We start from the raw sequence: 22,891 nt of genomic DNA, 5'->3' as shown, positions 1-22,891 counted from the left end.
TTTAAACATGCCTGGTTTAATTTTCACAGCTTCCCTAGAAGGCAAGTACTATTTCACAGATGGTAAAATATGTTTTTATCCCAGCTTCTGGTTTTTATTCATGTGAGTTTTTAAAAACCAGCATCCAGACCAGTGATGATGAGAGAAGGTGGGAGACACGGGCAGGGCAACACAGAATTCTGCCCTGTTGGCAAGAAAGCTCCAGGTTTAGCCTATAAACTGATCCCTACAGGGGATATATGGGCCTGAGGTAACAGAGCTTTGATTCAGACCCGACTCAAGGGTTAACCTTCATCGCATCTGGACTTAATGCTGCTGTTAATATTTGGTGATGGTGACATCCCCCCAACTCTTTACCCTACCCCTCCTCCAAATGAACCCCTACCTGCTCCTTGAACCATGGTGGGGGGCAGCAGAGAAGGGAGCAGGCCCTTCAGCTTAGGTTGTTAATGAATGTTTGCAGTGAATGTTTGCCCGAGGACAGGGTCTGCCTCGCTGGTTCATTCGCAGGCCACTTCCTCCTCTCAGACGGCCTCGCTCGGTACCCTTTTCTTTTCTCCCACAGTCCCAGGAACACAGAGGAAAGAGTGGGGATTAGTCTGAAGACCTTAGATTAAGGCTCTGCCATTTACTTAATTGCAAGACTCTAAGCCTGCTTCATGGCTCTCTGGGTCTAGTTCATTATTTACGAAATTAGGGTGGTAATGACAGCCTTAAAGGGCTGCTGGGAAGATGAAAGGAAATCATGTTTGCACAGCATCTACCATCCAGACGGCAAAGAGGCTCTGAAATGTGAGCTCTTCTTGGCTTCCCCTCTCTGCGCTGCCATCGCCTCCTAATGGGGTTTGAAGGTCAAATGAGGCCTGACCCTCCCTTCAGAGCTCTGCCAGCTGTAAAGAGTCCCCAAATCATAATTGACCCCCTTTCTACCCTTTTGAATGGTAGGTTGAAGATGGCCTCATCCCCTTTACTGATGAAAAGACACAGAATTGTTTGGTTTTTAATATTTTTGCATTTTAAAGGTGTCACTCATTAAAAGGAAAACAGCTCGTTTATCACACTAATTGGTAGAGGTGTCTGATTCTCCTCTCAGCTGTGAGCCACTGCAAGGCAGGGATGAGTTTTATTTTAGCTTCCGAATAGTACTTAGCAGGTACTTAACGACTGGTGCTTAATACCTAACAAGCAGGCAGGTTCCAGGGCTCCCTGGACATGGACATGGGTGTGCCTCTACTATGGCCACACCTAGGACATCCTTGATCTTCTGATGGCTTCTGTAGATGGCGGAGTGGACACGCCAAACCCCAAACCAAAACGCACCGCACAAGATATGATCTGAAGACAGGAAAGCGTACTTGAAATCGGGAGGCTTCTAGAATGTCAGGAAGGTGCAGCAGCTTCACAGGCCCTATCGTCCAATGATTTTATACTTGGGGATAAAATGCAAGTCACTTTTCATCTGTTCCAAAGCTCCAGATCAGTGAGGATGATAAAGCATGTCCACTAGAGAATTCCTTTACATCTTGGGGACCCTTCACAAATCCCGTCCAGTTAGTGCTTTAAAGCCTCCCCAGAATCATTCTCCTACCAGCAGCCCCTAGGCCTCCAGGGCCATGCCCAGCTCCTCTGTACAGTGCAGATGGCTGAGCAGTTCAGGCTCACCAGGCTCTCTACCCACAGGGAAGCACCACCCAGGAAGGGGAAAGGGGTTCCTGAGATTGTGGAGGCTGCCTAGCAGTGACCCCCAGCTTTCTGATCTAGGCTAGTTCTCCAAGGTAGCCAGAGGTTGCTGTAGCCCTGGCTCCTGTGTGCACAGCCCTGCTGGCCAGGCCTGCTCAGCCACCTCAGGGGCCCCAGTGTCTGGTTGGGACCAGTTTTCCAGGGCGCCCTGTCCTCTGGCTTCAACCCCACCCCCAACCCCTCCCTGTAGCACACCCAGTCACCCAGTAGTGGGGTGGGGGGACAAGAAGTCCCTCAAGAGCAGAGCCCTCTCCTGCCCTCCTCGGGTCTGGCTATTTCTGGTGCCTTGCCTCTTCAGTCCTCAACCCCAGGACAGGAGAGAGGAAATTCCTCTCACTTAGGCCTGCTCCTCCCTCTTAATTGTTTCCTTGGAGCAGCTTCAAAACGCCATAGAGGGTCTCTCCATTTACTTCAGGAACCAGTATTTTTCTTTGACTTCTGCCTCATTTCAAGGGCTAGTAACTTGCCTGACAACTCCCTTTCTCTGAAGCTTCTACACCTCTGTAAGAACATTCTAGAAGACCAACAGGGAGGGAGGCTTTTGAAGTTGGCTTAGAAATTACCTAAGTTTCCATGGCAATCAAGCACTGTAGAGTCCCCACCACATCCTGGGTCTTTCTGTTTCCACGAAAAAGGCTGTTGGAAAAATCTGTTCTTTCTCACCACCCACCCGAGCCAAGGAGATGGTCTTTCAGCTACCCTGCCCTCTCCCCTCTCTGCCTGCCCTCCCCTATCCACTCCTGCTGATACCTCCTCAAGGGAAGGGACCCAATCTCCTGCAGCACTGTGGATATTTCCACCCCAGGAGAGGCAGCGTCTTGCTCCCCTAGCGTCTTGCTCTGGGGGTCAGGGCCACAGTCTGACTCTGTACTATCTTCTCTCAGCCTTTCACACAGGCTGGGCATGTCTGTGCTGGTGGAGCCAGGCCAGCTAGAGACCCCAGATCATCCACCACCTCATCCTAGACCTGGAACTGAAACCACAGCTTACGCTAGAGTTACCCAATTTTGCTCTTCCCTTGTGTCCTGCGAACTTCCAGCTCTGTTCTGCCCACGCCAGTGGTTGGATTGTTTATCACAGGAACTTCCCAAAAGCCCCATCGACTCTTCCATGGAAAGCATCAAAAACAGATGATGCATACCAGAGCGGTTCTGATCCTGCTGTTTTCACCAGGTCTGGACGTTATCAGTATTCTCACCCCATCTCAATCAAATACCCGCAGTGAAACAAAGGCCTCAACCAAACTCCTGGTTCTAATAAATTCTGACTTACCGTCCCCCTCCGAGACCCCGCCGATTTTGCAGGCTGGTGTTCTCTCTCATCACAGCGAGCAATAAGGCCAGCTCAGCCTTATTAGCACGGTGTGTTGGCAATGCTTGGGGAGTCAGCTTTGGCCCTCAGGAAAGGGGAACACATGTTTTGGGTGATTATTCCGTCATTAAAGACAAGAGGTGATTTAAGCACAGCAGACATCAGGGCACTGCGTTAGGGAGAAGGGAGCCTTGATGTCTCAAGATCTCTGGGACCAGCTCAGCAGCTAGAAGCTGTGGGGTCCCACGATCAGGGAATCTGAGTGTACGCTAAGGCCAGAGACTGGATCCACCGGCCTGCAGCCTGTGCAGCACGGCTTGCCTAATGCGCCACAGTCACCATCTTGAAATTCTTAGCCAAGTTTGAATAAAGCGTCCCACAAATGACGCAGCTGGCTGGAGGGGAGGGGAGGGTCGGTGCTCTGGGGTGCTGGGCACTTCAACACCTTCGGAGGGTGTGTGAAAACCCCCTACTCAGACCTCATGGCCCATGGCATAGATACCCTGCCCCATTCACAGGAAATAGGCACACGAGGTTGCAGAAGCTCGAGCTGGAGGCACCCCAGAAGGGAGAAAGACCCCTAAGAGTTCACACCCAGAAAGAACCCCAGGGTGGTCACGAAATAGCTAGAGGGCAGGACTGAATGAGGATGGATGCTTCAACAGTTCAGGCACATAAAGCAATGATGTGCGCCTATATTATATAGATAGAACTTATAAACATACGCTGTAAAATACAACATATATTTCGTATATATGATATATAAATATATTACACACTGTATGTTATATATAGTATATATTTATATACAAATATATATTTGTAATATATGCAATATATATTGTATGCACATATAATAAACAATATATAACGATCTACTATGATATAATACCATATTATAATGAGTATATTATGTGAATGAGTAGGGAGGTGATCAGACATAGAGACATTATCATTGGGATGATCTTGTCTTGACTGTCCCCATGGCATGTGTCTTGCATGATGCTGGTAGAGATGGGATGGGGCCCCTTCATGCAAAATGTCACCAAAGATGGTGATTTACAAAAGAAGTATTTCTGTAGCTAAAGTTATGACATCTGAACAATGCTGGGCATTGGCTAAGGTTTTCACCTGAGTCAACAGCATCACTTCACACCTGTGCCTGAGTTAGGTGCTATTATTATCTCTCTTTCACAGATGAGAAAATTGCAGCAATGGCCGTTAAGTAACCTTCCCAAGGCTGCAAGGCTAGTCAAGATTCCTCTGGTCCTGGACTAGTTCTCCACTGAGACCCAAATGCTCCCTTTCAGTTGGATGATTCTACTTCCTGAACTAGAACTTTAATCCCAATTAGGTGGAAAGGAATAGAAGACAAGTGTGGGGGGGATTAGTTCTTCCCAAAGAGCTTTCTGGAGGCTTCACCAACCACTCCTTTCTTTCGCCTCCCAGGGTCTGCTCTGCCTTAGCATTTTGCTCTGGAAATTCAGTGAGAAAGCACCCCCTGCTCCAGGAATTACAGAGCCCTTGCACTCTGTGGAATGTTTGGGTGGGGCAGTGATGGGGTGCTCTGAGCTAGTCTTTCCTGACAAGGTTTGGGTTTACAGGGCCAAGGTTTTACCTACTATTCTCTTCTGAAATGCAAACCCACCGCAGAGGCAGGTCCTATAGGGTGCAAGGGTATGACTCCCCTGGGGCCTGTTCCAACTGAGAGGAATGAAGCCCTCCGACTGCCTGGTTGCTGGTCATTGTCCTATATTCGGTGAATGGACCATTCACCTCATGCTCCTGACAATGGTCTCCTCCCCAAATGTCTTTGTTTTGAACATAATTATCAAATGCTAACAAATACTCAAATATCACCTTTCAAGGGGCAAGACATGTTCTGGGTTTGAAGTGGTTTGTGAATTGCTACTTAGGATTTGGAAAGAAAGGTTAAGGCAGAATCTAGGGAAGAGCTGTGATGGCCCAGGGAAGAGCTGTGAGCAAGCCCTAGCTGGAGAGGCTGATGGGAAACCTGGATGTTCTTCTACTGCACAGGGATCCCTAAACTCACCTTACTGCCTGACACAAATAGCCTTCAGGACAAGACACCCCTGCCTTGGACTTTCATTTTCAGGCTTTTAAGTTTTCAGACTCGCTGGACCTTCACCAAGGTCCCTGTCTATCAGAAGAGGGGTGTTTCAGGCCCCCACACAGCTGAACTGCCCTCCGGTGAGCTGGGGGAGGAGGAGACATTAGGCATCACTGGTTTGCAAATCACTGCCATCACTCAAAGTCGATAGTCTGAGCTTCTTGGGGCATTCTCGTCATCCGCCCTGGCTGATGGGAGGCACAAAAGGTGACATTGATCACAGGTGGTGGGACAAGGCCTTTTAATGGTTTCCCTTTCCTATTACCACCTGTGCCCTCAATTCCAGCTGCCATCTCCTCCATATGCCCCTTTGTGCTTTGAGACGGGAGGAGCAGAAAGGGATGGAGTGAGATTCCGGGACTGGCACCTGCTTAGCAGCACAGAGTTGGAGTCGTGCTAGTGTGGGAGGGTGTGTGAGGCACAGGGGGCCTGACAGCAGAGGGAGCCTGCAGGAAGCCAGGCTGCTGTCACCCGGGCTCCGGTCAGCTCTGCTACTCGCTAGCCAGGTGAGCCAGTCAACCGACTCGACTACTCATTTGGAAACATGAGGACGTCAAGCTGTGCGGTCGCTCAGGTCCCTTCCTTTCCTCCCATTCCTAAGAGTGGAAAATTGAGGACAGAAGCTCTTCATGAGTCCGTGTAACTCATAGAGGAATCTGGACCTTTTTATAACAGAAGCACACAGACCCAGGAAGGGGAGATCATACCAAGCACAGAAGCTTAGAGAGGGAACTTGCTAGAAGGCTTGCTGCTCTATTGAAACAGAACAAAACTTTCTCTGCTGCATGCTATTCACTGTAGCAAGGCGTGTGTTCAACAGGTATTTCAAGAGCAGACACTGCTCCCGAAATGGGGGTCACTTCGAGAACAAGGCAGACATGGCCTGGAGCTCTCATCCAAGTCGGAGAGAGAGGCAAGGAGCGACAGCATGTTCAAAACACTGCGGTCACCAGATCATGGTTTTTAATACATTTTCTTGAATAAAAGGAATGGTAGCTGCTCAGAGAAATCCTAGGACCTGGAGCAGGAAGTACATGTGTGAGGCCTGGAGCACCTCGTAGTGCTGATAGCTGAGGAAGAGTGATAAGACAAAAACAAAAACAAAAGAATAAAAGAAGGAAAAAAATTGAAATAATCAATTCCCAAACCTCACACTGAACAGGCGTATATAAGACAAGACAAGATCCAGGCATCCACTGAAAGAGCTCCCCAAGGCCAGGCTGGGGCATATAATGGAACAAATAAATGGAGTAAATGGAACAGTGCTGGGTTATAACCCAGCAGAGTAGCGAGTCAGTCTCTGTGAGTCCGCACTGATAAATCAGAGCATATACAGGAGACAAATCTCTCACACAAATTCCACACAGGCAGTTACTCTGCCCCAAAGGAGGGGCCCACAGCTTCTCCTCCTCCGGGGTAGGCTTAGGGACTTCCTTCCAAAGAACGCAATCTGGAAACAAGGTAAAATGAGTAACTTCACAGAAGAGGAAGCTATCTCAGCCCGGTGAGCAAGGTTGCCATTGGTGTCCCAGCCCAGGCTGATAAGATGTGACTCTAATATGACAGGATGCAAATGGCACTTGACCTGACCAAATGCAGAGCCCAGTCTACTTGCAAGAAAAGCATCAGGCAACTCCCAGAAGAGGCGCCACCCACAGAAAACCTGAGCAGCACTGTCAAAACAGCCGCGGTCATCAAAAAACAAGGGAAGCCGTAGAAAGTGTCTCAGCTAAGAAGAGCCCAAGGAGACAGGAGGACTAAACTGTGCTGTCCAGGTGGGAATGTGCATCGGCAAAAGGTCGGCAGTAAGAACTCAGCGATCTCAACTGTGGGCGTCAGTTAATAACAAAGTGTGTGGAGGGCCTCCCTGGTGGCGCAGGGGCTAAAGTCTCAGTGCTATCAAGCTATCAGCAGCCACTGTGGCCTGAGTTCAATCCCAGCCAGGAAGCTGACCCACATGGCATAGCAGACCTCTCCTGTCTCCCCACTGCTCCCCTCAGCAGTGTATTTCAGTACATCTGCCTGTTCAGCTCCCCACTCTGTCTCTGGTGAATCCTCTCACCCCCCGCACCTCTGGCCTGCACCCCAGCTCTTGTATGCATAAATAAATAAAAAATAAATCTTAAAAAATAACAAAGTACCAGGACTGTTTCATTAATGGTGATCAAGGTGCGTTGTTAACAACAGGGGAAGTTGCGCGGGGCAGAGAGGGTAGTATGGGCACTCTCTGTACTACCTGCTCGGTTTTCTGTCCATTTAAAATTGTTCTGAAAAATAGGATCTATTTAAAAAAAAAAAAAAAAAGACTTGAACCAGCAAGTGCCCATGAGTTCTATGGCTGCGAGGAAACAGCTCTGCCAACGCCCTGTTTCAGATGAGGCGCTGGATGCCCCTGGCACTCGATTGCCGTTTTGTGAGACCCTTAGCAGAACCCAGTGAAGCGTGCCTGGAATTCTGTTCCTTGGACACCAGGAGATAATAAATGTTTGTTTTAAGCGGCTAAAATATCAACTAAAACTCACAACAAGCATTTTGGAAACTAGTTTGTGTGCAGAAATTAATTAAAATGTAGAGAACGACCAGGCGGTTTCCACAGTAATAATCGAAGCCCCAACATAGTGTCTGGCCATCTCTTGAGAACAGAGCTTTTTTTTTTCAAAGTTTGACAGCTTTACTTAAAGTATTTTGATTATATTTGCTAATTATTGATATGTACCTGATTCTGGGAGACTATTGCATAGAACATATGGTTCAACTCTGTAACTTGAAGACATCATAATTTGATTAATAATTATCTTTTGATTATTGACTATTTAATCATTTTCTTTTGATAAACATTTAGGATATTTCCCTTTTTTATTACAAGTCACGCTGCACTTAACACTTTGGAGCATTCATTGCACATTTGGTAAGAATATCCATGGCTTGGGCCTCCCTGATGGCGCAAGGGGTTAAGAAGCAACCTATGAAACTGTCCGCAGCCTCTGCAGCAGGAGTTTGATCCCCGGCTGGCCAGGGAGCTACCCACATGGCGCAGCAGACCTCTCCTGGCTCACCCGCTGCTCTCCTCAGCAGTATATTTCAGTCAGTCTGCCTGTTCTGCTCCCCACTCTGTCTCTGGTGAATCCTCTCACCCCCACACCTCTGGCCTGTACCCCAGCTCTTGTATGCAATAAATAAATAAATCTTAAAAAATAAAAGAATATCCATGGCTTAAGCCTTTAGAAGGGGAGCTACTGGGTGAAAGGGTGCGCGCATGTCTGTTCTCCTATAAACCATTTCCTGCACTGGGGATACCACAGGTGGCCGAGGGGAAGGGCAAGCAAGCAAACCGTGCCAGGTCTAGCCAACTGGCTCATCCCCAGCACCGTTACCTTTTAGAACTGGAGACAACTCTCAAGTATATTTATTCCTCTAGCTCTCAACCCTGGTTGCACCTTAGGACAGTTTTGCCTCCAGAGGTTCGGCTGGCTGTGATAGCTCTGGGTGGAGCTCCAGCCTCTGCATTTTTTAAAAAAGCATCCTAGGTGGTTGGAAAGCGTGCCCTGGAGAACCACGCCCCAGGCAAGGGAAGCAAGGCTGTCACTCCTTCACCCTACAGGGAGGGGCCTGAGAGCCGGCAAGGGCCCAGGGGCTTGCAGACTGCCCTCCCCAGACCCCTAGGCTGCTAAGTGGGGGAGGGAGGGTACAGGGCTGCAGGTAGCTCCTGCCCCTCACTGTTTGCCCCACACCTCCTTATGGCAGAGTTCCCACCCAAGGTCTCAGGTGAGCAGGGAGTGTCCCGAGGGACCTGCCCCGGGGATGTGTGGTTTGGCAAGACCAGAGAAATGAACCATCCCAAATGCCAGCGTGGCCCTGGCAGCCCAGAATGAAGTCATCTGAGCTGAAAAGTTGAAAGGTCCTGGAGATGCACACCTGGGTAGGATGTGTGTCTGGGGCTCCCACCTAGGGAGTGGGGAGCCAGAATATTCTGGTAGTTGAAAAACCAAGGCAAAAACAGATAAAAGAGTGTGCGCTTGGCTCCCGGATTCCTGCTCTGCCGAAGGCCTGTTTGCTCAGCTTTTCTGGGATTCGCGGGAGGCCTCTCCAGAGCCTTCGGAAAGCCCCGCTTTACTGAAGCCCATCTCTGCCGGGCTCTGTGGCTCTGCACAACCAAAAGAGCCTCAGAGAGAACCGCACTACGAACAGGCGCTGGGCTTTGTCTTTTCCCATTTCAGGGTCCATGTAAGGCTTGGCTTGGAAGGCAGGCACAAGGAGGATGCCGCTGCCTCCAGCACAGACTAGAAGCTGGTGGGCTGGCATGAGCCTGGGCTCACGAGGACACCAAGGCAGTGGCATGGTTACAGCCAGTTCTGTGGGACTCTGTCTCTGTGGAAGACCAGAGGAGGGGCTGGAGAGTGCTAGAAAGAGTGGTACCATGCCCCTCCCTCCCCAGCCTCTGTACAATGTATGGGGGCTCAGCGCCAAGCTGGGGCTTCTGACCCTGATGGCTCTCTGAAGACCACGCTTGTCTCCGCCAGAACTGCATTGCCATACTCCTCCCTTCCCAGGCAGAGGCTCCCTGTACACCCAGGGAGACCCACTTCCTCCCCAGCTGGCCCCTCCTAGGCTCAGAAACCAGGTGTGCAGTTCAGAAAGGAACTGTGTGGGCCTCCAGGATCCTCACTTTAAGTGACAACTGCTTTCATCTGCAGGCTTTCTTTCCACAAATATTCCCGATTCCTCTGTCCAAGCCCAATCCTTCTCTGCCTAGCTGCACCCATTCATGGATCTGCTGTTAGGCGGGGGGCCAGCTGCCTGGTGCTTAGCTACGGTTTTGGAATGAGCCCCAAGCCCAGAGACCGCAAAGCACCTTCTAGCTCTTCAGGGAGGAAAGAAGCACACCTATTGTGGATTAACTTTTACTTCCCATGGACTCGACCTATTTCCCAGGAACATCCGGTTCTCCTGGTCTAAACCCCTCGGCACTGGCTGATCTGGTTCTGAGGCCAAGAGAGTGACAGAGAGCAGGGGACACAGATGTGCAGGGGAGAAGCTCAGGATCTCCCCCTTTGGAAATGCAGCATCAGGGGGACCCACACATCAGGGAAGAAGATACACTTGCTTTGGGGATTTGTTCCTTTTTATAATTGACATGTTTCTTCAGTTTCTTTTTTCTGTTTGATTTCACTTTTTAAGATTTACAAACAATAAATTCCCTCCTGTCGGTGCACAGTTCTGTGAGTTTAGGCAAATGCATACGGGCAAACAGCCAGCACCAGAAACAAGATACAGTGCAGTTCCATCACGTTCCCCAAGCCCCCATGATACCCCTTTTTATAATTGCCCACTCCTCCCATTTCCAAACTCTGCAACCACCCATGTTTTCTGTTCCTATCATTTTGCCTTTTCTGGGGACATGGAATTGCACACTTTCGAGCTCTTTAAGTCTAGCTGCTTTAACTTAGCTGCCTTAGAAATTCAGCCAGTCACGCATTTTTCAATAGTGCTTGTTGCTGGGTAGTAGTCCCCTGCCCGGCTACCCCAAAACGTGCTTGTCTCTCCATCAGCAGAAGGGCAATGAGCTAGTTCCTCTTAAAGTGGTTATGAAGAAAGCTACTGCCAACATCTGTGTTCCTATTTCTATGTGAACGGAGATTTTCATTCCTCTCGGGCAAACACCTAGGAACAGGGTTGCTGGCTCTTTTAGAAAGTATGTGCTTTATAAAGAAACTGTCAAAGAGTTTGTGGACTTTTGAAGGGGGGTTGTCTGGATAGCACCTGGCTCCCACCCCACAGTCTAGAGGTGCCGAAAATGCCTGTGTGCTTCCTGGGCTCGTCTCTCTCTGGACCGCCCTCAAGGCCACAGCCACAGTCTTGCCCACACCAGCAGTCAGACCCTCGAGGGGCAGGGCTATGTCTGACTAACCTTTGCATCCCAGTAGCTGGGACAGTGAAGAGTAGCTCAAAAAATGGTTGATGAATGAATAAGTGAGAGAATGAGAAGAGACCCACACAAATCATGGTCTTCCTCTGCAAGCTGCAGCACCCCTGGCCTTTCTCCCAGAATTCCAGTATCCAGGAACCCCTTCCACTCACTGATCCCCTCCTCCTCCCACCCCCGCGCCCCCAGACTGCAGCCTTACCTCCCATGAGGAAGAGCAGCCCCGCCACATACTGCATAAGGCCTCGGTCCCAGCAGCAGCCCAGCACGCCGATGATCCAGCCGAAGAGGATGATGGCCACCGCCATGCCCATGAAGCCGGCAGTCATCCTGCGCAGGTCTGTGCGGAAGCAAGCAGAAGACAGAGAGCGTCAGAGCCCGGAACCCAGGTCCCAGGTGGAGGGGAGAGGGCGGGGCCCTGCAGGAGCAGGTGGGCAACCAACCCTTTTCAGATAGGTTTGCACAACCAGGCCTCCTTTGCAAAGGTGCGTCCCACCCACCCTGTCCCAGCTCCCTGGCTGCTCCTGTGGTCCATGTGGAATCCAGCCACCACATCCGAGTCTGTCCACCAGTTCCGGCCCTGCCTGCCGATGGCCCCAACCAGGACCAAGGCCATTCTCAGCCTCTGCCCCAGGGCCCAGGTGTCTGTTGGGGCTGGAGAATGCCAGAGCAGCCTGGGGGACTCTAGGGCATCTCTTCTCTCCAAGAGAGAGGTTCACTAACTACCAAACCCCATGTAAGCATGGGACATCTCTTCTCATTCCTGAGAAACAAGCACCCCAAGTTTCCACAGGAACACCTCCGGATCCACACACCTCATGAGGTGTCTCTTCCCCTCCATTGCCCTCTCACTCAGTCACACCCATCGGGGGCCATGGCAGATCCTGCCAGTTAAGCTCTAGACCTCTGGGCTCTCTCCCCTCCCAGAAGGATTTTGTCCTGACACTGAAGATCAGACACAGGCAGTCCCAGGCCAGGTGGGAGCTGCAGTGGGGAGGGTGGACAAGGAGAAGAGCCGCTGGGCCTGCGCTGGAGGCAGGACACAGGTCACAGGGGCAGAAGATCCCCCGGAGCCACCGCAGTTTCCCACTCTGCCCAGTTAACTGCCCCAGTCACTGCCCAGCCAGTGGGGAGTGGCAGGCATTGGAGCCATGTGTGGCTGCCAAGGAGGCCCGACCATCAGCACCGCAGCCCTCCCTAACAAGGCCCAGTGTCAGAGGAGAAGAAAGGAGAAGAAAGCAAAGTATTTTTTGCCTAGAGGTAAACAGAGAAGGCAGCAGGAGGAGGCATGAAGAAAACTCCTTCCAAACGTTGTGAGACCAACAGTGGCGATCTCAGTCCCAGATTGGAAGGGGCAAGGGCGATGGCCCTTTTCACAAATTATCAATCGGTGCCCTCTGCTGTTGCCCACAGGCCTCGTCCACAGAAGCTGAGGGTCCTGCCAAGTTGCTGACCTGGAAAGGGGGGTGAAAACCAGAGGGGTCAGGCCTAACATCTGCCCTGACCGGGGGGTGGGGGGATGGAAGGGTGGGGGATGGTATTCACGGTCACCCCTGTGGGCTCCATTTTGCTGGGTACGCCTGCACATTCTGCTGGTTATTTTGTCCTTAGACTTATGGGTAGCTCAGGGCTACAGGCACACCAGGCAGGACAAGAACTAGTCTTATTTTACAGATCAGGAGAGCAAGATCCAAAGAAGCGAGATAATTTATTGATAGTCTCGAACCAGCAGAGGGAAAGAAGCGTGAGGTGGTTATCCGGGTGTGGGGGAAAATAAAATTTACAATGTAATTGAAGATCTAGTGGGTCATCATGACAGACTGAACAAATGTAGACAGCTTTCTTCCTCCCAGCTGAAGCCAGGACTCTAGTTAAAAGATTTTTTAAAGAACAGAAATCCACAGAGATGGGGAAAATAGGAGTGGAGAAGATGTCAACAATAACGAAAGATTGGAAACTGCAAAGCTGATGGACAGTGTAATCAGCTCAGCAGAATCTAAAGCATGAATCTAGGGACAGTCATGGGGAAGCTGAAAAGCCCCACTTTCCCAGTCCCTCAGAGGCTCAGGACCCAGTACCAACAGGTCTTTTTGGATCAGAAAGTTAAGCAGAGTGGAGGGAGATAAGGATTTGGTGGAAGTTGCTTGAGACGGAACTGGATTCTTCATTTCCCCTGCCCACTTCATACCAGTGGGCACACCCCTCTGTCCCCCAGGGGGTAAAGTGGACACAGAGGTGGGAACAGAGTTCCCAGCACCAGCAAGTTGCAGGGAGGGCACGCGGCCCTCCTGAGGGTGATCGCACACAGGGTGATGCTGTGGCTGGGCACAGACTGTGGAGGCTTAACCTGGAGACCCCACCCTCTTCCACTCTGCTCCCTGCAGCCTGGGCACTGCAGAGGAGGCCTTTCTGATGAGGAACAGACTTAAAGAAAGACCTAGAGACACAGCAAGTGGGGCTCTGTAGGCCCTCTAGCCGCTCTACAGTGAAGCCCCCTGTAGACAGTGAGCAGTTCGGCCTACCCAGGCAGCTATCTGGCCCACTTCTAAATAAGAGCAGACACCCAGTGTCACCACATGTCTGAGAAAAGCCACAACCTGGGAGGAAAAGAACTGGAGGAAACACGGCAGGGGGAGAAACAATAAATCAAAATTATGATGTCTCCAGAGAGGCAAGGGTAGAACATATCTCGGCCATGAAATCAGAACAGGATACTATTGAAAAGATTTAGGAGAAGTAAAATTCGCTCTTTATATCTATGTACATATTTTCCATGACAAGCAGTTATTGCTTTCATTAGCAAGAAAACAAGCAAAGTAAAACAGGCATTTCCAATATCATCCAGACCCCAAGGTATACAATGAATGGATCTTTATTTATGAATGTTATAATTTTAAAATGAATGATTTAAATATGAATAAATTAAATATGAACAGGGGGTGAAAGTCTGCTTTGTGAGAGTATCAAACAGGATGGCCACCCAGGTTCCTTCTATTTCAAGTTCCTATTCTTTTTATCCCTAAAAATATTGCACCTGTGGGTGATGGAATATTACTCAGTAATCAAAAAAGATAAACTCATCTCATTTGCAGCAACACGGACAGAGTTGGAAGGGAGGATGCTCAGTGAAATAAGTCAGAAGGAAAAAGAAAAAATTGGATGATTTCACTTATAGGAGGAATATAGGGAAACTGAACTAAGGGTCAGAAAAAAGGCAAAATTAGAGGGCAAATTATAGATCTGAGACATATAGCGGGGGTGGGGGGAGAGGGCGAGAGGTCAAAGCAGGGGAGAGAGGAACATAGAGATTATGGTGATGGTTCACAGGGTGATGTGGTGGTGGGAGATTTTGGGGGACTATACTTGAGGGGAGAAATCAAGTATTGTACAAAAATGAACAATGATGGGGCCTCCCCTGGTGGTGCAGTGGTTGAGCGCTGGGCGGCAAAGCTGCCCGCAGCCTCTTCAGTGCAGGCTCAATCCCCGGCTGCCAGAGAGGGTCCCACATGGCACACAGACCTCTCCTGCCGCGCCCGCTGCTCCCCTCAGCAGTGTATTTCTTCGTCAGTCTGCCTGTTCTGTTCCCTGCTCTGGTTCTGGTGAATTCTGTCACCCTCCCATGCTTCTGACTGTACCCAGTGCTTGTATAAATAAATAAATCTTAAAAGAAAAAATGAACAGTGATGTAAGGGAAAAAAAAAAGATTTCATTATCTCTTATCTTGACCAATAAAAAAAATTACTTTAAAAAAATAAGAGTGGGTGATGGGAGCAAGTCAGTAGCAATCTCCAGTGTTTTAATCTGCAAAACAAGACCTTTCTCCTTCATTCGAAAGTTTGCCTTTTGAAGAAAGTTCCTTGAAATAAAGGCTTTTTCTTTCTCAAGTTTACACCTCACTATCAGGTAGCTAGCATGTAAGACACTAGGAGAACTGAAACAAAGTCTCCAGAACTATCTGGAGGACAAAAATAATGATTTAAAATAATAAACAGGGCCTCTCCGGTGGTGCAGCGGTTGAGTGCTGGGTTGCGAAGCTGCCCGCAGCCTCTGTGGCGCCGGTTCGATCCCCGGCTGCTCCCCGGCCACCGGAGGAGGGTCCCACATGGCGCGCAGACCTCTCCTGCCGCCCGCTGCTCCCCTCAGCAGTGTACTTCGGTCCTTCTGCCTGCTCTGCTCCCCGCTCTGGCTCTGGTGAATTCTCTCACCCTCCCGCTCTTCTGACTGTACCCAGTGCTTGTATAAATAAATAAATAAATAAATCTTTAAAAAAAAAAAAAAATAATAAAATAATAAACAAAATCATTGAAATTTACATTATAAAATCAATTCTAATTTATGTGTTAACAGTCCTATCCTGGGCCTCCCCTGATGGCACAGCGGTTGAGCGCTGGGCTGCGAAGCTGCCCGCAGCCTCTGCAACGCCGGTTCGATCCCCAGCCACTGGCGAGGGTCCCACATGGAGCGCAGACCTCTCCTGCCGCCTGCTGCTCCCCTCAGCAGTGTACTTCGTCAGTCTACCTGTTCTGTTCCCCGCTCTGGCTCTGGTGAATTCTCTCGCCCTCCCATGCTTCTGACTGTACCCAGTGCTTGTATAAATAAACAAACAAACAAACAAACAAAAAAACAGTCCTATCCTGTTCGCAGAAAAAACTGGAGGAGGCTGACAAAATGTACCCAAATAACAGGAAAAAAATAATCCACGAGAAAAGGAAGGAAAGAGAAAGTTGAGAAATAAAAGGAAGAGGACGCCAGATTCACTCACAGAATGGGGCAGGTGAGGTCCTTAGGAAGGTACTTACACTCGTCGCATCTGACTTTAAAGCATTAGACATTATTTCCATTGTCTTTACCATCGTTGCTTTTTTTCTTGCACTTGAATAAGTCCCAATGGCTACTCCACTCACAGGCTGGCCCAGATACAGACATCCCACCTCTGCCATCTTTGTTACCCTATGTCAATTCTCTCTTTAGGAGTGAAGGCTAGACCTCCCCCAAAATGTACAGAGAGGCCTCCCCAAGATGTTGAAATGAGTCCTTCCAAGATGTGTCACCTTGGCAGGTGGATCATTTTGAGCTGAGGTCAGTGGAGGCTCTTCCAGCTTCCAGAGGATCTGTTACCTCCTCCCTTAACTACCTAGAAGAATGAAGCTTGCCAGAAATAACCTTTCTTGTGAGAAGCTGCTCAATCTAGCAGGACAAACATCTGGTTCTGTCCTGTGAGTCCCCGCCTCTCTCCTGGAAGTCCCCGACCCCTGTCCCATTCCTCAGCTCAGCACAAAAAGCCTCTAATTTGTCCCATTGACTTCAGAATTTACGTGATGGAAAATCCTCATCAGGTGTGTATGGAATTTGGTCTTCTGCTAATCCGACTGATGTTGTTTCGATTTCTCTACTAGGCCGAGAAGAACCAAGGTTATGGGTATGGGGAAATTTCTCTTCTGGCCCTACACGAGAAAGTGTCTTTTTTATTCTTCATGATTGTTCACTGGCCTGGAGACTCAGCTGGTTACCTCTTTCTCCATCTCTGCCTGCCTTTCTAGAAAAAGAAGAAAAGATGGGGGAAGTCTAACTCGCCTGAGTTCTCAGAAAAATATTACATGGTTTGGCCTGAGAATAATCCCCCTGGAAAGAGCCGGGAAGGCTGAGATAAAGAAAAATCTTCAGATGACTTGTGTTAGGTTTGAGTCCATTATCTGTGTTCCATGACCAGAACGTTTAACATTCTTATTTTCAAAATGAGAAAGGTACATTCGAAACTTTGAGAAAAAGAATTTAGTTCAGCACAGTGGAAAGGAGTGGGCAGAAGGGGGTTGATAATGCAGGAGGGTGGAGGAGGCAAGGGAAAGAGAACTATTAAATAGAACCAGAAAAAGCAGTTCTCCCTCATGGAAAAATTTTGATTTTGAAGTTTACACTCCTATTAACATTTAAATTGAAAGGTATTACTTGCAACTCTACACGGGGAACCAGGATATCTGCATTTAAATAAACATCACGTAGAGAAGGGGAAAAATATATATATATATACACACACATATGTATATATATAGGCTCTGAATATCTTTCTATTTGCTCTTTAAAGACCTCACACCAAAAAATGATGCTGATTAGAATTTCTCTTTTCTCCTTAAAAAAAAACCCAAAAAACCCACAGAAATGGTGAGGGTGTGTATGCTTTAGACCTTGCTGGGATGGTAAGGACTGGAGACAGGGAGGCAGGACAGGGCCAGGAGTGTGGGGTGAACTGGCAAAATCATGATCCTCCTCTGGTGGCTGCCTGGGGTGAGTCCTCCCTCTGTGGCAGTGAGTGCTCCTCCCCTGGCCACTCAGAGCCTCGAGTTAGCCTGGTTTGCAGGGAGCTCTCCCTTCTGCTGACATGGTGCATGCCCTGGCTACAAAGATAGGGGAGAGTCAGCTGCCCTGGGAGCTGGACATTTATTCACAAACTAATCAGTCCCTGGGGGCTCAAGGTCACAGGAAGCGGAGGGTAGAACAAGGTGTCCTGTCCGGGACAGAAATCATGACTTTTTTCTTATGCCCCAGGGGGTTAGTCTGGGAAATAAGAAGTGGAGACAGTGAGCAATAAATAAGTTAGCTTTGGAACAACTCAGGACAAGCAGTTTAGATGAGAAGGAATATTCCAGGAACAAATGACTGCACAGCAATCATCTCTGAAGGAAGTGGGGGTTCTGATTCTGAGTAGACACACAGAGATTCAGAAGATGGGGATGGAAGTTCGAATTCTTAGAACGGTGCTGCCTTAATTCAAATATTGAGTGTGAACTTGAGCAAGTTGGTCTATATCTCTGGATTTTGGTGTTTGCATTTCTAAGTGGAAGTCCTTACAAACAGAGGGTTTTTAAGAGGATTAAATTAGTTAATATATGTCAATTTCTTAGAATAGAATAGTACCAGCACAAAGCTACAGCTATGAAAGTATAAATAGTCCTTTCCATTTTCATGTGCAGATGAGGAGAGTAGCAAGTAGCAGTAGCAAGTAGCAAGGAGAGTAGCAGAGTAGCAAGTTGGGTTGAACCCCTAATTAAGGATTTGGCACCCAGAGGGAGCAGGCTTCTGGAATCTGCTGGGGTTCAAGGCAGTGAATCGCAGGCATGGTGGCCACAGAGGCTGCTTGAACCCTGGGCTCTTGTAATAAGCACCACACTGATCTTCTAGAAGGAAGAGATGAACAAGACTGAAAGTCAGTTGGGAGGGTTTCAGTGATCTAGTTAATGAAATTTGAAACAGAGAAATAGTTAATGGGAGATTTTGACCCAAACATTCTCCCACAGCATAAATTGATCAACATCCTAACATAGGATTAAAATTTTTGTTTTTAGATGAAAAGAAAATGATCCTTAGGCTTCTCTGAGAAAGTGCTGACTTGGGGTTTTGAACCTTATAAGGCTTAGAGCTGGCCTCTGATCATACCTGCCCCCACTTTGCTCTGAGCTGCCAGGTCCCAGTCTTAGCCAGCAGTATATTAATTCCCTGAGAAGCCTGGCACTTTCCTGCCCATTTCCTCAGTGGCGCTGTGCTCTCTGCCAACATGGCTGTCCACATGCTCCCTTGGGCAAACTTGTCATCGTCCTTAAAGATTTGCCTAATAAATAAGTGTCTGGGAGGCTTCCAGGACTGTCAGGAGACACTGGCTTCCCGTGTTCAGGCTCCTGTAACACCTGGTTGGTACACTGCTCTAGCATTTATCACTGTAATCACTTCTCTCCTGCCCTCCAATAAATGTGAATTTGTTAAGGGCTGTGGTCCCATCTGACTTGTCTTATCCGTCTCCAGCACATTGCTTGACATACGCAGGTACTTCATTAATGTTTGCTAAATAGATCACCAGTAACAATTATTAAATCTGTGTGTGCCGTGGAGTAAAGCCAGGTGAGGACCATGTACTTAATTCAACTCACTTCAGTGACTCAAATGTCATTGTGACTTGAAGCTGATTTGTCTCTCCTCCAATCTTATATTATCTTTAAAGCCAGTGGTAGCTGTCACATGATACTCCAACATAGCTGTTTATTGCATAACGAGGACCCATTAACATAGGTCCGGATTGCACAGAGCCAAGCAACATGGGGACTCCTGATCTAAGGTTAATATGCACATATGGTAGCCCTCTGGGACAGGAACCCAAGAGAACTTTCTGTTCGCTGGCCCCCAAGGCAGAAGAGATGCGGTAGTTGCTGTAGAAACAAGAAGTGGTTTCTGGGTCAGAAGACAGGCTTGATGCTTCCTCCTTCTCAACCCTACCTCCGGATTAGAGAGCTACCATAAATAGGGATATTATGCGCTGCTGCCACATACAAATCACATCCATTGTCAAAACAATGGAAGGCAAATTGCAAAATTTGTACTCGCCTGATGAAAGCTAGGTCAGCAGCTAAGCAAGTGCTTAGAGAGAAGAAAAAAAGCAGGAAAAACCCAGAACTGAGAGGCAGAGTCTCAAGCCCCCCATACCAAAAAAACAAACCAGAAGAATGACTCCCCTTGCAGCCACATGAATGACAGAGGGGAATGATGAAAAGGAAACTGGCTCAGCCAGAGGGTTACACCTGGCAAGCTCCGGCGTGGCACCTGGTTCCCTGCCCTGGGGTCTTCCTCCCCTGTCTGGGGTGAGTGGTGAGCTAGACGGTGCACTCGCTGTCCACCCTATTCCACACATTTCTCCTCTTATATCATGTCACTGACAGCTGCTCTGAGTGCAGAGCACAGAAACCACGGTGGTTTGGCAAGAATCCGCCCCAGAGAGGCCCCACAAAGCAATCAGAAGATGGGAGCTTTAAAACTCACGGGCACCTTTCCAGAAAAATGCTGCAGGTGCCTGAGAAGTGGTTGATAGCAAAGAATTTAAAGAGCCTGGGGAAGGGAAAGATAAATAAAAACGAACATTTATTGTGTATTTACTGTGGGCAGGAATTGCGTTTGGGCAATTTACATAACTCGTGTCCCTTCATCTCTCGGTGGGTCTAGAAGGTGGATGCTGCTTTAATCATTTTGAGAAGGGAAACCCAGTTGATCAAGGTCACATAGTTATAAGAGGCTGGTTGAGGGAAGGACCTTAGTCTGCCCGGGCTCAGCCCACTCCTCAGTCCTTTCCAGACTCCAGGCCACTTCAAGCCCCAGAAGGGAGCTTAACCCTTTATAAAATGCAACGGAATATCACACCACTAGTAAAATTACTCTTTAGAAGAATGTCGATGACAGGGGGAAAGTTTAGAATGGAATATTAAATGAAAACAAGAAACGTGAAAGCCTCCCAAGTCTACAGGCCCCTCAATGTGGGGGTGTGGACGTGCACCCCGGCTTGAACACCCACATAGGAAAGGGGAGTGAGAAGTGCACCAAATACCAACAGGGAGCCTTTCCAGTCATGATGTTTTTGGTTTTGTCTGTTCTTTTCTACAATAGGAATGTGTTACTGTAACAATCTGACTTGAAGTTCCTTGGGAGATGGGAGCTTGAGGCCTCCTAAATACTAGACAGGAGGCAACTTGCCCAAACCTGAACCACCACAGAGGATGGAGACCTCAGATCAGGTCACAGGTTCCCTCTCAGGGAAACTGCCTTTTTCAGGACATGCTGTCACTTAACAGCTCCCTTTAAATAGTGAGAGCTGAAGACCTGCCTTGCTCCTCGTTGGCCAAGCCGTGGAAATATTTGTGGGTGGAAGGCAGAGCTTCCTCTTCTGGCCTGCTGAGATGATTGTTTAGAAACAAAGAAGTACTTGATATAATATACTAAATTCTCGTAGAACTCGGCGGGGAAAGCAGTCGAATAGAAAGGGAACTGTGATTGGATGAGAGACAGAGAAGAGGACCAAGTCACTGGTGACTCCAGGTTTCTGGCTTGGGTGATGGGGAAATGGTGACTTCGTTGACCCAAAGAGGCACAGAGGATTCTTCTATGTTTACATTTAATTTTATTGCCCCCCCTCCCTTTTGGAGAGAGGCAGGACCAAACAGGTCTTGGAAGAGAAGAGAAGGATTTGTTTGTTAAGTACCTCGTAGATACCCAGTTGAAGCTGTCCATCCTGACACTGGCTGTTTGGGCGTAGTGCAGGGGGGAGAGATACTGATACGGGAATCTTATAGTTAAAGTTGTAGGGATGAATACCTGCTCTCCCAGAGCAGGTGTATAAAGATGAGGATACCGAAAAGGTCAACAACAGCATTTGAACACCAATATTTAAGGGATGAGAAGGAGAATGGGTGGTCAAGAAGAGTAGGGCAAAGCCAGCATGAGTGAGCTCATGGCCAGAGCAGGAAGAAAGCATTTTAGTGAGGGCTGATGTTGTTGAGATCAAATATGACATAATGTCATAAAAACTCAGCAAGGACTTGCTGAGCACTGGTGTGTGGCAGGCACTGTGCCAGCAAAAGGGAGCATGGCAGTTCCTAAAAACTGGCATGTCCTCTTTACACATGGAACACATGGATTTACCAGAGAGTGATGTTGGCAAATATTCTTTTAGTGGAAGTCATTCTCATTGAGTTACTAGGAATGAATGGGAGGTAAAGAAGTAAAATTTTCTCCCAAATATTACACTTTCAATAGGCTGGTTGTGGAGAACAGGAGGAAAATGGAGTGACAGTGAGGAGTACAGAATGAGGAAAACTTTTTTTAAAGCCTATGAAACCTATGCAGAGAAGAATAGCAGCAAGGATGAAACTGAAGATATCAGAGATAACACCCTTTCATCTGCTCTGAACCTTATCCCAACCCAGAAAGCAGAGCTGCACACATGCTCAGGAAAGTCCCCATTCCACTTGAGAGATGTGGGCAGCAGAGCTCAGTTGAAAGACACTAAGTCCAGGGGATCAGGCTGTCTGGGCTTGAAGTCCATATACTCACAAGCAGCATAATCTTGACACTTCAGTGCCTCAGTTTCCTCATCAGTGAGCAGGGATAATGAGAGTCCCTACCTCAAGACTATTATGAGGATGATATGTGTATATTACTTCCATAAAGTAAATGCTGAGAGAATAAGGCCTAGAAATACACACAGAAAGCACACACATGTGCACACACATGTGCACATACACACGTGCATGAATGCTGTGGAAGGAGTAAGTCAAGAGAGAAACAAAAGGGGAGAAGATTGGTATATGGGATAAATGTGAGAATGGGTGAGTATTTGCAACAGCCAATATTGGTAAACACCTAAGTGCCTATCAACAAATTATGGGACAAAAAAGACGGGGCTTATATGCACAATGGAATACTATACAGCTATTAAAAAGATGAAATCCTGCGCAACAACCTGGATGGTTCTAGAGTATCATGCTAAGTGAAATAAATCAGGCAAAAAAAGACAAAAGCATATGATGCCATTCACATGAGAAAGCTAAACAAAACCAATAAAACAAATAAAATAAAAACTATCTCTTAGATTATGAGAACAAAATAGCGGTTACCAAAAGGGAAGGGAAAAGAGCAGCACCTGGGGGAAAAGGAGTTAGTTGTACAGTGAGGGATGGAAACTAGATTTTTGGTGGGGAGCACAACAATTTATAATGCTGTATACCTGAAACCTATTAGAAACCAGTATTACTTCCGTTTAACAATAGGAAAAAAACAATGCCAGGACAATGCCAGCAAAATAAACAAATAAATATATATAAATACATACATGAATAAATGAACGGATGAATAAATATAAAAATAAATGTGGGTGAGTATACAGGTGAGAGACATCTTTCCCTTTCCACAGTCACTTAGGGCCCAGTCCAGATGCCTGGAGAATCTCTCTTGAGTTCTCCTACCCAGAACCGCCC

The 22,891-nt window shown here is 48.0% G+C and overlaps 1 protein-coding gene across 1 annotated transcript in view; it reads right to left on the bottom strand.

Annotated features, from left to right (window-relative positions):
* TMEM178B (transmembrane protein 178B) overlaps positions 1–22,891 on the bottom strand; it is a 394,544-nt gene that overhangs the window by 16,248 nt on the left and 355,405 nt on the right. Inside the window, exon 3 of the mRNA XM_037514569.1 lies at positions 11,308–11,445. Within this exon, the coding sequence (XP_037370466.1) occupies positions 11,308–11,445 (138 nt within the window). The remainder of the gene's footprint in view (positions 1–11,307; positions 11,446–22,891) is intronic.

The sequence above is a fragment of the Talpa occidentalis genome, unplaced genomic scaffold, assembly GCF_014898055.3.
Source record: "Talpa occidentalis isolate TD23 unplaced genomic scaffold, MPIMG_talOcc4v2.1, whole genome shotgun sequence".
NCBI lineage: Eukaryota > Metazoa > Chordata > Mammalia > Eulipotyphla > Talpidae > Talpa > Talpa occidentalis.
This window is presented reverse-complemented; position numbering and strand designations above follow the sequence as displayed.